The sequence below is a fragment of the Erinaceus europaeus genome, chromosome 3 (genome assembly GCF_950295315.1).
Source record: "Erinaceus europaeus chromosome 3, mEriEur2.1, whole genome shotgun sequence".
Taxonomy (NCBI): domain Eukaryota; kingdom Metazoa; phylum Chordata; class Mammalia; order Eulipotyphla; family Erinaceidae; genus Erinaceus; species Erinaceus europaeus.
Window position 1 is genome coordinate 110,332,910 of NC_080164.1, and position 14,696 is coordinate 110,347,605.

The following is a 14,696-nucleotide window of genomic DNA, read 5'->3' on the forward strand; positions in this document are numbered from 1 at the left end:
AATAAAGATGTTTCACTTCATTTTTATTGCCACTATGACCATTGCTGGGGATTGTTGTCACTACAAACACATGGCTCCCATGGCCACTTTTTTAGTTTCTTTCTCTTCTTCTTTTTTTTTTCTATTTTATTTGATAGGACAGAGAGAAATTGGGATGTGAGAAGAGAGAGGAAGAGAGACAGAGTAACACCTGCAGACCTTCCTCACCACTGGTGAAGTGTGTGCCCCGCCCCCATCCTCCACAGGTGGGGAGCCAGGGCTTGAACCCCTGTCCTTGTGCAGGGCAATGCTCTATCAACTGGAAGTTATCAACCAGAAGTGTCATCACTCAGCCCTCAATAAATAATTTTTAAGTAATAAAATAAAACACTATCTTAAAAAAATATATCCCTAACCTCCCCAGAGCCCTACCCTACTAGGGAAAGATAGAAACAGGCTGGAAGTATGGATCCACCTGCCAATGCCAAATTTCCAGGAGAGAAGCAATTACAGAAGCCAGAGCTTCCACCTTCTGTACCCTTATAAAGATCTATAGTCCCTACCCCAATGGGGAAGAAATGCTAGGAGAAGATGTCCAGAGGGCTCTTAACTCCAGTTTCATAAGGACCCAGAGAGAGATGAGAAAAAAAAGGAAAGACATTCGGAAGTGGTAACTGGTGTAGGTGTGACTTAGAATGGAAGAGAAGACAGGACCATAGAAAAAATAGGCAGATAGATAGATAGTTAGATAGATAAACAGACAGGCAGATAGATAGGTAGACTGATTCAGAAATAATAGTCAATCCATATCTATGGCCTTGAGAGTTTCCAGTGGGGGGAAAACTCTGGTGGTGAGGACAGTGTAGAACTGCACCCCTGTTATCTTGTAATTTAGTGATTTTGTAAATCAATATTAAACTACTAATAAAATAAAATTAAATTACTAATAAAAATTAAATTACTGTGGTCCAGGAGGTGGCGCAGTGAAAAAGCTTTGGACTCTCAAGCAGGAGGTCTTGAGTTCGATCCCCGGCAGCACATGTGCCAGAGCGATGTCTGGTTCTTTCTCTCCTCCTATCTTTCTCATTAATAAATAAATAAAATATTTTTTAAAAAAATTAAATTACTTATAAAAAATCCCTAACTTAGCAGATAAAATTCAACCTAATTTTCTTCCTTCGTACTCTCATAATGAAGTATTCTAGAAGGAAGATCCTGTCTTTTCAAAAACTGAAGCAACAGAGGAATCCTAAATTAGTTTTACATTCTCACACAGATCTGATGGGACAGTGGTGATAGCAGTGATGTGATATGTATGTGAAGGAGACTGCTACCATATGTCAAATAATTTCATTAGGGCAAACTTACGTGAAAAAAAAAAAAAGAATATCCAGTCTCAAACTTCAATGCCTAGTATTATTTTCAAGTATATCAGAATTAGTGGCCATGTATATTTTTCTGTCAATGTTGTTGTTGTTGTTTTGTTTGTTTGCCTCCAGTGTTATCACTGGTGCTCCAAGTCTGCATCATGAATCCGCTGCTCCTGGAGGCCATATTTTTTCATTGTTGTTATTGTTGTTGCTGCTGCTGTTCCTGTTGTTGGGTAGGACTGGTGGAAACAAAGAGGAGGAGAAGACAGAGCTAGCCATGGAGAAAAAGATAGGCACCTGCAGACCTACTTCAGAGCTATGACATGACACCACCACCACCTCCATCCCCCGCAGGTGGGGAGTCAGGAGCTCCAACCCAGATTCTTGCTCATGTCCTTGCACTTCATACTATGTGAGCTTGATCAGGTGTGTTACCACCCAGCCCCCATGTCTATGTTTTCTGTATGTGTTTCACATAATAAAATCATTTATGGGAATCAGGCAGTAGCGCAGCAGGTTAAGTGCATGTGGCACAAAGCACAAGGACCTGCGTAAGGATCCCGGTTTGAGCCCCCAGTTCCCCACTTGCAGTGAAGCAGGTCTGCAGGTGTCTATCTTTCTCTCCCCCTCTCTGTCTTCCCCTCTTGTCTCCATTTCTTTCCGTCCTATCCAACAACAACAACAACAATAACTACAACAATAAAACAATGGCAACAAAAGAAAATAAATAAATAAATATTAAAAAAACCGTTTGTGAGGCCAATTATTTCAGAATAAACAGGAACCATCATAGTTAGCAATTGCTTCACTCAATTACAGAAGCCAGGCCTCCCACCTTCTGCACCCTATAAAGAATTTTGGTCCATACTCCCAGAGGAATAAAGAATAGGGAAGCTTCCAATGGAGGGGATGGAATCCGAAACTCTGAACTGTATGGAATTGTACCTTTTTTTTTTTTTTTACAATCGTGTTCATCATTATTAAATAACTAAGAAAAAAGTGTAAATAAAGAAATTGTTTCACAAATGCTATTCACCAAAGTCTGTCTACAGTACAGGCATTATGAAGCAGATCTGAACCCTTCTTGATGTCTTGGGTTTTTTTTCCTAAGAAAAAGTTCTACTTTAAGAAGGTATTGGGGGCTGGGTGGTGGCACACCTGGTTAAGTGCACACATTATAGCGCACAAGGATCTGGGTTCAAGCCCCTGGTCCCCATCTGCAGGGGGGAAAGCTTCACAAGTGGTAAAGCAGGGCTGCAGGTGTCTCTCTGTCTCTCTCCCTTTCTATCTCTCCCTCCCGTCTCAATTTCTCTGCCTCTGTCCAATAATAAATAAATAAACTATTTTTAAAAAAGAAGGTATTTCTTTTATGTTTAATATAAACTTTACATCACCAAGTCCAGCAATTCAGTCTGTTAAGAGTATGGATGTGGCTCCAAAATAAATTCTTACATGAGCAAAGGACAGAAGTATTTTCCTCTCTGGCTTCACAATAAAACCATCTTCATCTTAGAGCATCACAACATCACACTAAATGGCATTTTCCCCTGAGAATTAAAAAATCATATATATGCCATGCCATTTTCAAATAAAACTACAAAGAAACAGCTCAGAATGCAGTGACACCTAATGGCAAAGCTATCTTTCTAGGCTGCAAATGCATCTTCTAATAAATATTCCAGTTGTAGTATAGGTGGTCAGGTATTGATTCTCACCAAGATGCTTTCTATCACAGGAAATGTTAAGAACCGATAGCAGTGTAGAATAGTTCACTTTTGCACCTGAAGTCCCTTCTGGAAATCAAAGAAGAATATTATTTCTGGGTTCAAAATCCTGGTTTTAAAAATGACCAAATCTTTGAGATAGAATTACATTGTGATAAAATTAACCTTAGAATTGGATTTAAAGGTAATGCTTTTTTTTTCATTATACCTTAACAATGGCAATGATTTCTATTGTTAGGTAAATGGAGAACTGATCACTGTGATTTTTATTCAGATCTGAATTGAAATTTAAAGGAGATATTTAGTGGAGGTACATTTTGCTTGGAAGAGAAAGTAAATCTCCTTCATGTAATGGCTTATTAGCCATGTCATAATTGATATAGTTGATTAATTACATTGTCTAACTTAATGCACATCTGAATTTTGCTTTCAATAATTGTTTGAGGATACTGAAATAATAAAATAGTAAAGGAGAGCCTTTTAAATTTTTTTATTCAGAAATTTTTTTATTTTAAATTCAGAAATCACTATTGTACTTTTGACAAGTTTGTTCATATTTAAGGGAGAAAGCAGCACATTAAATAATAAAAGGATCAGTCAAAACACTGAGCACAGTCCTAGATAATTCCTTTGGGTTATCGCTAAACAACAGAAATCATGGAGTTAAAAATGAAATATTTATATAGAAAACATAGTATACTCCCTGGAAATGCTTTTATTTATTTATTTATTTACTTACTTACTTACTTAGTAGAGGTAGAAATAGAGAGTGAAAGAGATCATAGTGCCAAAGCTTCTTCCAATCCAGTAGGGACAAGGCTCAACCCTGAGTCACACATACATCAAAGTAGCATACTATCAAAATCAGCTATTCTGCCAATCTTGGAAATGCTTTTGTATTCTGCGTTTAATAAAATTGTACTCAGTGTAGAAGCTATGGAAAGTATGGTTTTAAATTTACTCCCTATTATTCATTCGCCCACCAATTTTGTACTATGAACCTTCTGGTGATGAAGTATTCTGAGGGGCCGGGCAGTAGGTGGCTCTCCTGGTTGATCGCACATGTTCCAATGCTCAAGGACCCAGGTTTGAGCCCCTGGCCCCCACCTGCAGGGGAAAAGCTTGGTGAGTGGTGAAGCAGGTCTGCAGTTGTCTCTCTGTCTTTCTCCCTCTCTATCTCCCCCTTTCCTCTCAATTTCTGGCTGGCTTTATCCAATATACAAATAAAGACAATTTTTAAAATGATTTAAAAAAAAGGTATTCTATAGACTGTCTAGCTCCTTCAACTTGTCAGAATCAATGATTCAAATCTGAGAATAAAAGATCATTCGCTTGTGAGGCAAACATGAAGAAAGGCTTCACTTCCCTCCCTGCTATAGAAAGGGTATTGTGCTATAGCTGACAACATGCTAGGAGATTCTGGAATGTAAGGGTGAGTGCTGTTTTGAGTGCTGCTTCTGCTTCACAGGGACATTTCACTGAGGAGAGCCCCCTTTCAATCAGTGCTGCAAGTACAGGAGCCAGATAAAGAGCCAGTGAGCACACATTAAACTGTTAAAACACGAGATCCTCCATATTAGATATGAAGCAAAATAATAACTCAGACTGTGCAGTAGGCTGGAAATGCCACCTAATCCCTGCTTAATTAAAGTGGGGCTCCAGAAACACCCCGTTGTGTAGAGAGAGGGAGAGTGGAGAGGTGGTGGGATGGCTCAATGTATGAGGAAACTAGCAGTCAGCATGGCTAATCTCAAAGACTTTGGAAGCTTTCTAGTGACATAAATCAGAGCGACTTCTGAATAGCCCCATAAAACACAGCATCATTGCCATTCCACTCACGACTTTTCGCTTCTTCCCAAGGCATGCAGATCATTAGGAAACTTCTAGGCAATCAAGTAATGTGGATCTGATGAAATTACTCAATCAATGCACAGGCTCCAAGTAGAAGCATAATTCAAAACTGCAGTTTTTATATGGCAAAAAGACCTTTAAGGAGAGTGGGGGGGGGGTTTGAAAAGACCCAATTTTCATGGAGAAGATTCATTTCCGTAGACTGGGTGTACATGTTGCATTAAACAAGTTCACGGAATCAATCACCAAGTTATTTGTCAACTGTGATTCAACAGCATTTGCCACAATTACACATGGACCATTATGTCTTATTGTTTTGGGGAACTGACATGCTTAAGAAGGCCTATTTTAAAGGGAAGTATAAACATAAAGAAAGGAAGAAGCATGGAGATAATTTGCATACATGCAATGTGCTTCAATACCAAAAGGGTTTAATATTTAAAGTATCTATTGGAGAAGTATCTTTTCATCTTTCCAGTTTGCCTGGAACTACATACTGAGACTACTTTAAGCTTGAACACATACCATAGAGGTGGAAATCTTCCATTTCTGCCTGCCTCCCAATTCTAGAAAGCTGAAATATTCACTTTCCCTCGAGTTCCCTCACTTACATCCCCTAGTTCTGAAATACTACATCTGCCATAGCATTTCTCAGTTAAATATTGAAATGAAGGCACCCACCTCCTGAAGATACTTTATTCTTATTTCCTGTTCAGCCAAGTCAAGTGATGGGATGAACCTTAACTGTTGCTTTAAATTTTTCACAGTTATTCAGTTTTTTTTTTTTTGTTTTTTTTACTCTCTGAAGTTCATGCAAAAAAAAAAAAAGCTCGATCTTTTTTCTTTTAATAATTAATATTCCTCAGTATATCCTCAGACACATGGAACATGTGAAACAATCATCAGTTGGCTAGTTGGAACGAACTTGAAGCCTCTCATCTATTGTAGGAGTTGCATTCAAGTAAAATTAATCGCCTGAGAAGTCACTATTTCTATGTATGATATACAAATTCAGTGCACAGACCACCAGCTCCGTAAAGAAACAGGTCCTGTGTACACACTTTGTTGTTGGTGGCGATGTGTTTATAAAGAAAGTATGTCCCACTGACAGACAACAGAAAGGAAAGAGAGGGGGCCGGGAAGGGGAGTGGGAAACAGCCCTGGTCTGTTTGGGAAGAAATGCCAGCTAGACTGCATTACAAGACAGTATTCATGTGGCAAACAGAGAGAGCTGAAGGTATTTTCAAATAAGGGAGCTCGTGGATTATGCATCTGCACGAGTTCCCTCCAGAGAGATGAGGAGCTCGAGACAAATACCCAATGTTGAAATGAATGCAAACGCCCATAACATCACTTCTCTGCACTCGGGCCTTAGTCACTTACAACCCAGCACCTACGCGACGCATTTCTTTCCAGTGCAAGACTCACGCCAGCACTCCAACAGTTCAGATCGTCAGGGAGCCCCTAGGCTAGGCTAGACCGCGATGCCTGCGGTCAAAAGTTCTAAACCCACCCCCACCACCCGCAGAACATGAGCCTGCAGACACTCGGAGCGGCCTTAATGCACAAGGGTCTCTCTCACTGGGACCCAGCCGGTGCCCTGGCTTCAGGGACAGAGGATGGCAGACATGTTTACACACAGCCTCTGAGCCCCCGCAGAGCTGAGGAGCCTCCCCCGGAACTGAGGGGTGCCTAGTGATAGTGCAGGGGGCTGGGGGGGGGGGGAAGGAAGGTGCACCCAGAGAGAAGCCCTGAGCTCAGGGTTGCCACAGCCGCTACCTACCCGCAGCGGCTTCCCCTCCGAGAGTCCGTGGATAAAAGAGACAAATAGACAGACAGACGGAACCGGTGGGGGAGGGGCTGCAAAAGGGGAGACGCAGCGACACGTCCGTCGCCTCAATTTGCACAACACCCCAACCATGCACACCCAGAAAAAAGTCCTGAGCAGCGCTCCCCCCCCTCCTCCCCCAAGACACCAACACCGGCACCCCTTGCCCCCTCCCGGGGTGCCCCGGGCCCAGCAAGCGCAGCTCGCCGGCCTGCAGGCGCCAATTCCAAGAAAGGCTCCAGCGCGGGGCCGCAGGGGCGGAGTTGGAGCCCCGGGCCGGGGACTCCACACAGGACAGCCAGGCCCAGCACAAAGGGTCCAGAACCCAGGGCCCAGCACCCCGGGCCCCACGACCCGAGCCTCGCGCCTAGCATCCATGTACCCTGCACCCAGTACCCCGCGTCCAGCACAAGTACCCAGCACCACTCTCCCTGCTCCCAGTACCCAACATCCAGCACCACGAGCCTAGAGCCCAGCCCTGGACGGGTGGCGCCACCACGCCGCGGCAAACCGGAGCGGGTCCTCATAATCCCGAGTCCCCCTCAGAGACCAACCGGGGTTCGAGGGGCTCGCGAAGGTGGGTAGGGCACCCCGCCACCCTCGCCGCCGCCGCCACCCGCGCGGCCAGTCACGTTGAAAAACCACCTGTTCACTTCAAGGGAGCTTCGTTGCCCCCATACTCCCACCCGTTTCCATCCCCCTCACAAGGGGGCGCCCCCTCTGTCCCCACAGTTTCACCCTCAAAAAAATAAAATAAAATAAAAACCAAAACAAGATTCTGCCAAATGGGGCAGACTCGTCCACGTTGGAATATGCAAGGACTGAGGGGCAAACTTCCCGGGCGGTCCAAGCCAGCGCCCCAAAACGCACCCCCCAGGCTGGTGGCACCCTGAGGGAGACACTGCACCCCGAGGGGAAGACGCTGCACCTGGAGGGCGACGCTGCACGCCGAGGGGGACCCTGCACCCTGAGAGGGGACGCTGCACCCGGAGGGGACTGGCTCCCCGCAGCTCCCGCCCCTGAGGCGGCCGCCCAAGTCGAGGGGTGCTCTCGGGGGGCGGGGGTAGGCCCGCTTACCGATGTGGATGATGGAGTCTGCGGCCGCCGCGTCCCAGGTCCGAGCGCAGCCGCCCGCCAGGAGCAGCAGCAGGCGGAGAAGCTCCATCGCCGCGCGGCCGGGCCGGAGCCCGTCCCAAGACTTGGGAGCAGCGGAACTGGGGCGCCTTCCTTGAATTTCTCCTTATTCCGGTTTGCAGGAACGTTTGCTTTATTTGTTTGTTTATTTATTTATTTATTTATTTTTCTGCTCCCCAAGTCCTCCGGCCGGAAAATGGCCAAGGGGCGCCAGGCCGAGTTCCCTGAGTTGGGCGGCAGGAGGTGTCTGTGGCTCCGAGGTCCTCGCTTCTGGCTACAGGCTCTGCGCTCCCGGCTCCAAGCTGCACCGGCTCCGGCTCCAAGATGCTCCGGCTCCCGACTCCAAGCTGCACCGGCTACAGCTCCAAACTGCACCGACTCCGGCTTCAAGCTGCACGGGCACCCGACTCTAGGCGTCCCGCTCCCTGCTCCCGGCTCCCGGCTCCACGCTGCCTCGGCTCCAAGCTGCACCGGCTCCGGGCTTCAGGCGTTTCGCTCCCAGCTCCCTACTCGGAGCTGCCCTGCGCCCCGCTTCGGGCGCCACTTCCAGCGGCCGGCCCCCGCTCCCGCCCCCGCCCCCGGATGTCCCTCCCGCCCCCCGCCCCCCGCGGGGAGACCCCCACCGCCCCCTGGCCCAGGGCAGCCAAGGCTATGCAGGTGCCGGGCGGGGGGGCCGAGCCGGCGGCGTCCAGCGGGCGGGGAGCTTCCGGGGGCGGCGAGAAAAGTGAACTTGAAGGTGATGCGGAGTGAGGGCGCGGGCCCGGGAGTGCGGGAGCCGGAGCGAGCCTGACAGCCTCCGCGCCGCCGGCCCCGCGTTGCCTGGAAATGGATCAGTGAGGAGCAAGGGAAGGAGCGAGCCCGCGAGGAGAGAGGGAGAGGGAGAGGGAGAGGGAGAGGGAGAGGGAGAGGGAGAGGGAGAGGGAGAGGGAGAGGGAGAGGGAGAGGGAGAGGGAGAGGGAGAGGGAGAGGGAGAGGGAGAGGAGATGGAAAGAGAAAGGGAGGGGATAAGAGAGGGAAGGAGAGAGAGAGGAAGGAGAGAGGGAGAGAGGGAGAGAGAGGGAGAGAGAGTAAAGGAGTGCTGTCAGGCGAGGCTGGGGGTGAAGCCGGGAGACGAAGAGCCTCTCTAATCGCCGCCTCCCTTGATCTGCAATTCCCCGGGAAAAGCCCAGCAGGGCTCCCGGTTCAGGAGAAGCTTCAGCTGGACCTGGAGCCTCGCAGGACTGGAGCAAAGGTTGCCATACCCCTGCTCCCTCTCCTGCTGTCCTTTCTTTTCCCTTTTTTTTTTTTCTTTTTTTCCCCCACCAGGCTTAAAGCAACCTAAAAATTCACCCTGCTTATTTAACCTTGCTATTCTCCAACAGGTATCTGACTTTATTTGTTATTATTTTTTTCTTCCCTCGTCTTTGCTTGAAATTAATCATATTGGGTTAAGAAAAAGGAAAAAAAAATAGGGACACCTGGTCACTTAGGGACAAGAGACCTAGAAATCTTTTAATGAGATTTCAATTATAAAGTTATAAAAAGGAGAGGGTGTGCTGATTGCCTTTCCATACAGTGTGCTTTTTTTTTCTGCCTCCAGTGTATTTTTGTAAGCAGCCAGGATAGAGAAAAGATGAGGAAGATCTCAGAAATGATAATATGTATATTAAAAATAAAATGTATGGTTCTTGAAAATAGAACTCCTTGAGTGGTTGACTAACAGAGCTGTGTGTATAAATTCAGAATGAGAAAGTAAGCTGATCTTCATGCAAAGAACTGAGAACATACAGTGACAGACAGTCTCCCAGGCCAGGAATAGAAGGATTTTCTGCAAGCTTTTTCCTTAATAAGTTTCTGGCTACATAGACAATCTTTTTCTAATGATCACCCTCCATTACTCTTACCTGATCTGTTACAATAAGCTCCTAACTAGTCCAGACGAGGTGTTAAAGGCCCTATTAACGATTGCAATCACAAGTAGACTCATTTGGTAGTGGAGCTTCTTGAGTCTAAGGCCCTAGATTCCTCAACTATACTCTTAAGTTCTCCCTCACCTCCAAGTTCAAATTTGAGAAACTCTGTTTTCCTGTTATAGCTGCCATTTTTGTTTTTATTGAGTTTTCTGTATTGTCAGTTGTGTCTGGCTATGATTTTTTATTAGTGATTTAATAATAATCAACAAAATTGTAGGATAAGAAGGGTACAATTCCACACAGTTACCAACACCAGAATTCCATGTCCCTCCCATCCACTCCATTGGAAGCTTCCCTATTCTTTATCCCTCTAGGAGGATGGACCAAAATTCTTTATGGGGTGCTGAAGGTGGGAGTTCTGGCTTCTATAATTACTTTTCCACTGAACATGGATGTTGGCAGGTTGATTCATATGGGATTATGATTTCACTAAATACCATTTCATCACCTCTGTGAAATACCTTCTTTCATTCATCTGGTGTCTTCGTTTACCTGAATGGTCTTGGAAATATTGACTTTTTGATATTCTGTTAGATGTCTCTGTTCTCTTTCCTCCCAACTCCTAGTTGAGCCACTGCAAAGTTTATTCCCTTTGACTACCACTCCATGTCCAGTTGTTTAGTGTGGAATCAGTCCAGGCTTCTTCATGCAGCAGTCTGCTATGTTATAAGAATTAAGACAGGACAGCTTCCAGATTAGAGCATTGCTACCTTGTGAACAGACCATAGCCCTTCACTGAAGCACAGACCTCCTTGACTTTATTTCACAACTTCATCCTGGGCCTAGATAGTGTAAGCCTCCTCCCTTTCCCCCTGCCCCCTCTCTTCTCTCTTCTATTTCTTTCTCTCTTCCATTAGGGCATCAGACACAAAATTGACAGCAGTGATATTGAAGTAAGATTACCTCCTAGAAGGAATCTGTGGCAATTTCAAGGAGTATACTTTGTTGATAATTCAGTTTTTGAAAGAATGAATGAGGAGGGCAGGCAGTGGCATACCTGCTTAAGCACAAATACCTTGGTTCAAGCCCCAACTCCCCACCTGCTCAGGGGGGATGCTTCATGAGTGGTGAAGCAGGTCTGCAGGTGTCTTATCTCTCTCCCTCTTTGTCTTTCTCTCTCCTCTCAAATTATTTCTCTCTATCAAAAAAAAAAAAAAAGGAAAAATGCTCACCAGGAGCTGGCACAGAACCCTGGCAATAATCCTGGAGGTAAAAAATAAATAGGTAAATGAATAAATAAAAGAATGGATGCAACTCCCCATAGTTTGTTTCAGTTTTATTCCAAGCACATTTAAATAATTAATGAGTCACTGTGTGTTCTGTTAAAGACAAAGTTGTGAAATCACATTAACAATAAAAGAGTACTTACAATATGATATCACAGAAAGGCAGAAATAGGGTGAGATTAGAAAATTTGCTGGCCCACGGTTGTCTTAATATATGACAGTCCAATTGGACTCACCCCTTGTTGAAAACAGTCTGGAGTGTTCTCAGATGGACCTTCCAAAACCCTCCTCTGGGGATTAACAAAAGCACCTCTCAGAGGACATCTGTGCACACCTATATTCAGAGAGCACAACTTATAATAGCCAAAACTTGGAAGCAGCCCCAATGTGCAATGACAGATGAATGTATTATATATCCACAGTGGAATACTACTTGACTGAGAAAAATGATGAAGTCAGTGGCTGGGTAGTGCTATACCTGCTTGAGTGCACATAGTACCAGGACTTGGATTCAAGTCCCTTACCAGTTCCCACCTATGGAAGAGGAGTTTCACAAATGGTGAAGCAGTGCTATAGGTGTCTCTCTTTGTCCATCTCTATTCATCTTTCCCTACCTCCTTTCCCTGTCTCAATTCTTTTCTGCCCTATCAAATAAGTAAATGAAAAAAAAAGTAAAATAAGTGATGAAGTCATCTCTTTTGTTGTATCTGTACTATAAACCATTAATCCTGCAATAAAATGGGAAGATATGCACATAAATATAAAAATAACAATAAGATTCATAGAGATAAATATTATCAATCCATGCCACCTTCTCCCTTGGATGTACATTCCAGTTCATTATAAGCAAAATGTTTTCACTGTTCCCAAATAATTAAATTTAATGTTACTCAAAAGTAGTTTCAGTTTGGAATGGCTTGGGGGAAAAATTAAATAACTTCAAGCTAATGTAATCAAAATCTCTGGGATTTGGGACTTGGTGATTATATTTTTAAAAACATCAGCCAGTGAGATAATTTGCCTTTGGAAGATGCCTGCTAGCCTAGCTTGAGATTCTAGTTCAAGTCTAACGCCCCACCCCACCCCACCCCTTCTGCCACACACACATACACACACCACCACTACCACCACCAGTACCACCACCACCACCACCTTTCTGGGAGGTTTCATGCTGTAGTGTCTTTTCTTCTCTGCTTCTGTCTGAAAAAAAAAAAAAAGCCTTGGAACATAATAATGATAATTAACTCTACAGGTGGCTCTAATGACAAGCAAATGCTCAGTATCACTTTTATCACACCTAAACATTTAAATGAATCTGAATATCATAGTAAAGAGACAAGAACCAGATGTTATTCTGGTACACATACTGCTGGGGATTGAACTCAGGACCTCATGCTGTAGAGGCCAATGTCTTAACCACTATGCCATCTTCCAGACCATGATTTGCAGTTTTTTCAATGTTCAAATAATTTTTATGCCCAGGTGCCCAGTCAATAGGTTTTTTTATGGACTATCACATTCATGTGACAGCTGTATTTTCTTCCCTCTTATAAAATTGCTTCATGTGATAGACTATTTACTTGGCTGGGTATAAAGCTTTAAAACCTGTAATATATAGGTTAATTTTCAGAGGGAAAAGATGACTACTGGAGTAATTGTACTTTCATATAAACTTTCTTCTGAAGGACATTTGATAGTCAAAACTAGAGCTTTTTTAGTTCAAGTTTTATAGTGGAGAAATGATGGATACAGCTGGGGCATTGCTTTGATATCCAAAACCTTGTGGCATTGTAACATATTTGGGAGAGAAAGAGCCTCTATTAACTGTTATCCATTCAACTTCAACATTATTGCATTTTTAAAAATAATTTTATTGGTTTGTTCTTTTTCCCAGAATACTACTCAGCTCTGGTTTGTGATACTGTGGGGGAATTGAACCTGGGACTTTGGAATTGAACCTGAGAGTCTGTTTGCAAAACCATTATGCTGTCTACCCAGCCCCAACATTACTTTATTAAAGTGTCTTACGAGGTTGTTGTCACAGGAGTACAGTTCCACATTTCTCAAGACAAATATCAATGCACCTATGCACCTTCCCTTCCACTAGATCATATAAACTTTTTATAAGTTTAGGGAGAGAGAGAGAGAAAGAAGAAACAGAATGTGTGTGTCAGAAAGGTGGCAAGAGAGAACCAAAGCTTTTTACATTGTAGTGGGAGCTGGGATTGAAACTGGGTCTCATACAAGGCAAAGATATCCAAATGAATTATTTTACCCACTCAGACCTAAACTTTTATAGCCAGTGAGTAACTTCTAAAACATATTTTTGCTTATTTAATGAGAGAGATACAGAGAGAAAGAGAAACAGGAAGACTAAAATACTGCTCAGCTCTAGCTTATGGTAGTGCCAAGAACTGAGCTTGGGCTCTTGGAGCCTCACATATTTTGGGGTATGAAACTATGCTCCTGAGATTTTTATGGTTTTGTAATGTTAAAACACTAATACGATATTTTTAAAGGAGTGAATTGTTAAAAATTTTGGTCCACTTGGCTGGGTGGTGGCACACTGGGTTACATAAAATGCAAGGGCCCACAGCAAGGATTAAGCAGCCTATTTTGGCAAAAGATAAAACAAAATTAACATGTGGCATATTAATTATTAATTTATTTACTTTTATTAGTGATTTAGTATTGATTAAAAAAATTACAAGATAACAGGGGTACAACTCCACACTGTTCCCACAGCCAGAGTTTGAAATCCCTGTTCCCTCCACTGGAAGCTACAGCACTTCTCCTAAGGTTGTAGACATGTATTAACTGTTATTTCTACAACTACCTGTCCATATTTGATATATTTTCCTTCCCCCCTTTTTCCTATGGGTCCATCTTCTCTTCCTTTCCAAGTCACACATACACCTATTACTACTATCGAATGTCCCTCCCTTTTTCCTCTTTTCTCTCTGGGTCCTAATGGAGTTGGAGTTCAGAACCCTCTGGTCATCTCCTGCCTATCATTTCTCACCCTCTGGAAGTATGTACCAAAATTATTATTATTACTATTATTTGTCTCTAGGGTTATCACTGGGCCTCCGTGCCTGCACTAGGAATCCACTGCTCCTGGAGGCCTCTTTTTTCTTTCTCTTCTTTCTTTTTTTTTTTTTTTTTCTTTCCATTTTATTGGATTGAACACAGAGAAACTGAGAGGGGAGGGGAAGATACAGAGGGAAAGAGACAGACACCTGCAGTCCTGCTTCACCACTTATGAAGCGACATCCCCCCCCCCATGCCAAGGGCTCCAACCAGGATCCTTGTGGGGGCCCTTGCATTTTATGTAACCCAGTATGCCACCATCCAGCCCTCTAGACCAAAATTCTTTATGGGCTGCAGAAGATGGGAATTCTGGTTTCTGTAATTTCTTCTCTGATGGACAGGGGTGTTGGCAGGTGGACCACACACCCCCAGCATATTTCTGTCTTTCCCTAGTGGTGTAAGGCTCTGGAAAGGTGAGGTTCCAAGACACATTGGTGAGGTTGTCTGCTGAGAGAAGTCAGTGACCTACCAATTTCAACCCTATGTATACATCTAAGGGAAGTAAAAGCCTATCTCTACACAAAAACATACACACCAATGTT

At 44.1% G+C, this 14,696-nt stretch overlaps 1 protein-coding gene across 1 annotated transcript in view; it reads right to left on the reverse strand.

Annotated features, from left to right (window-relative positions):
• The window catches only part of GRID2 (glutamate ionotropic receptor delta type subunit 2), a 1,638,698-nt gene extending 1,630,557 nt beyond the window's left edge, over nt 1-8,141 (reverse strand). The window contains exon 1 of the mRNA XM_060188447.1: nt 7,830-8,141. Within this exon, the coding sequence (XP_060044430.1) occupies nt 7,830-7,917 (88 nt within the window). The 5' untranslated portion in view covers nt 7,918-8,141. The remainder of the gene's footprint in view (nt 1-7,829) is intronic.
• Between the last annotated feature and the right edge of the window lie 6,555 nt (nt 8,142-14,696).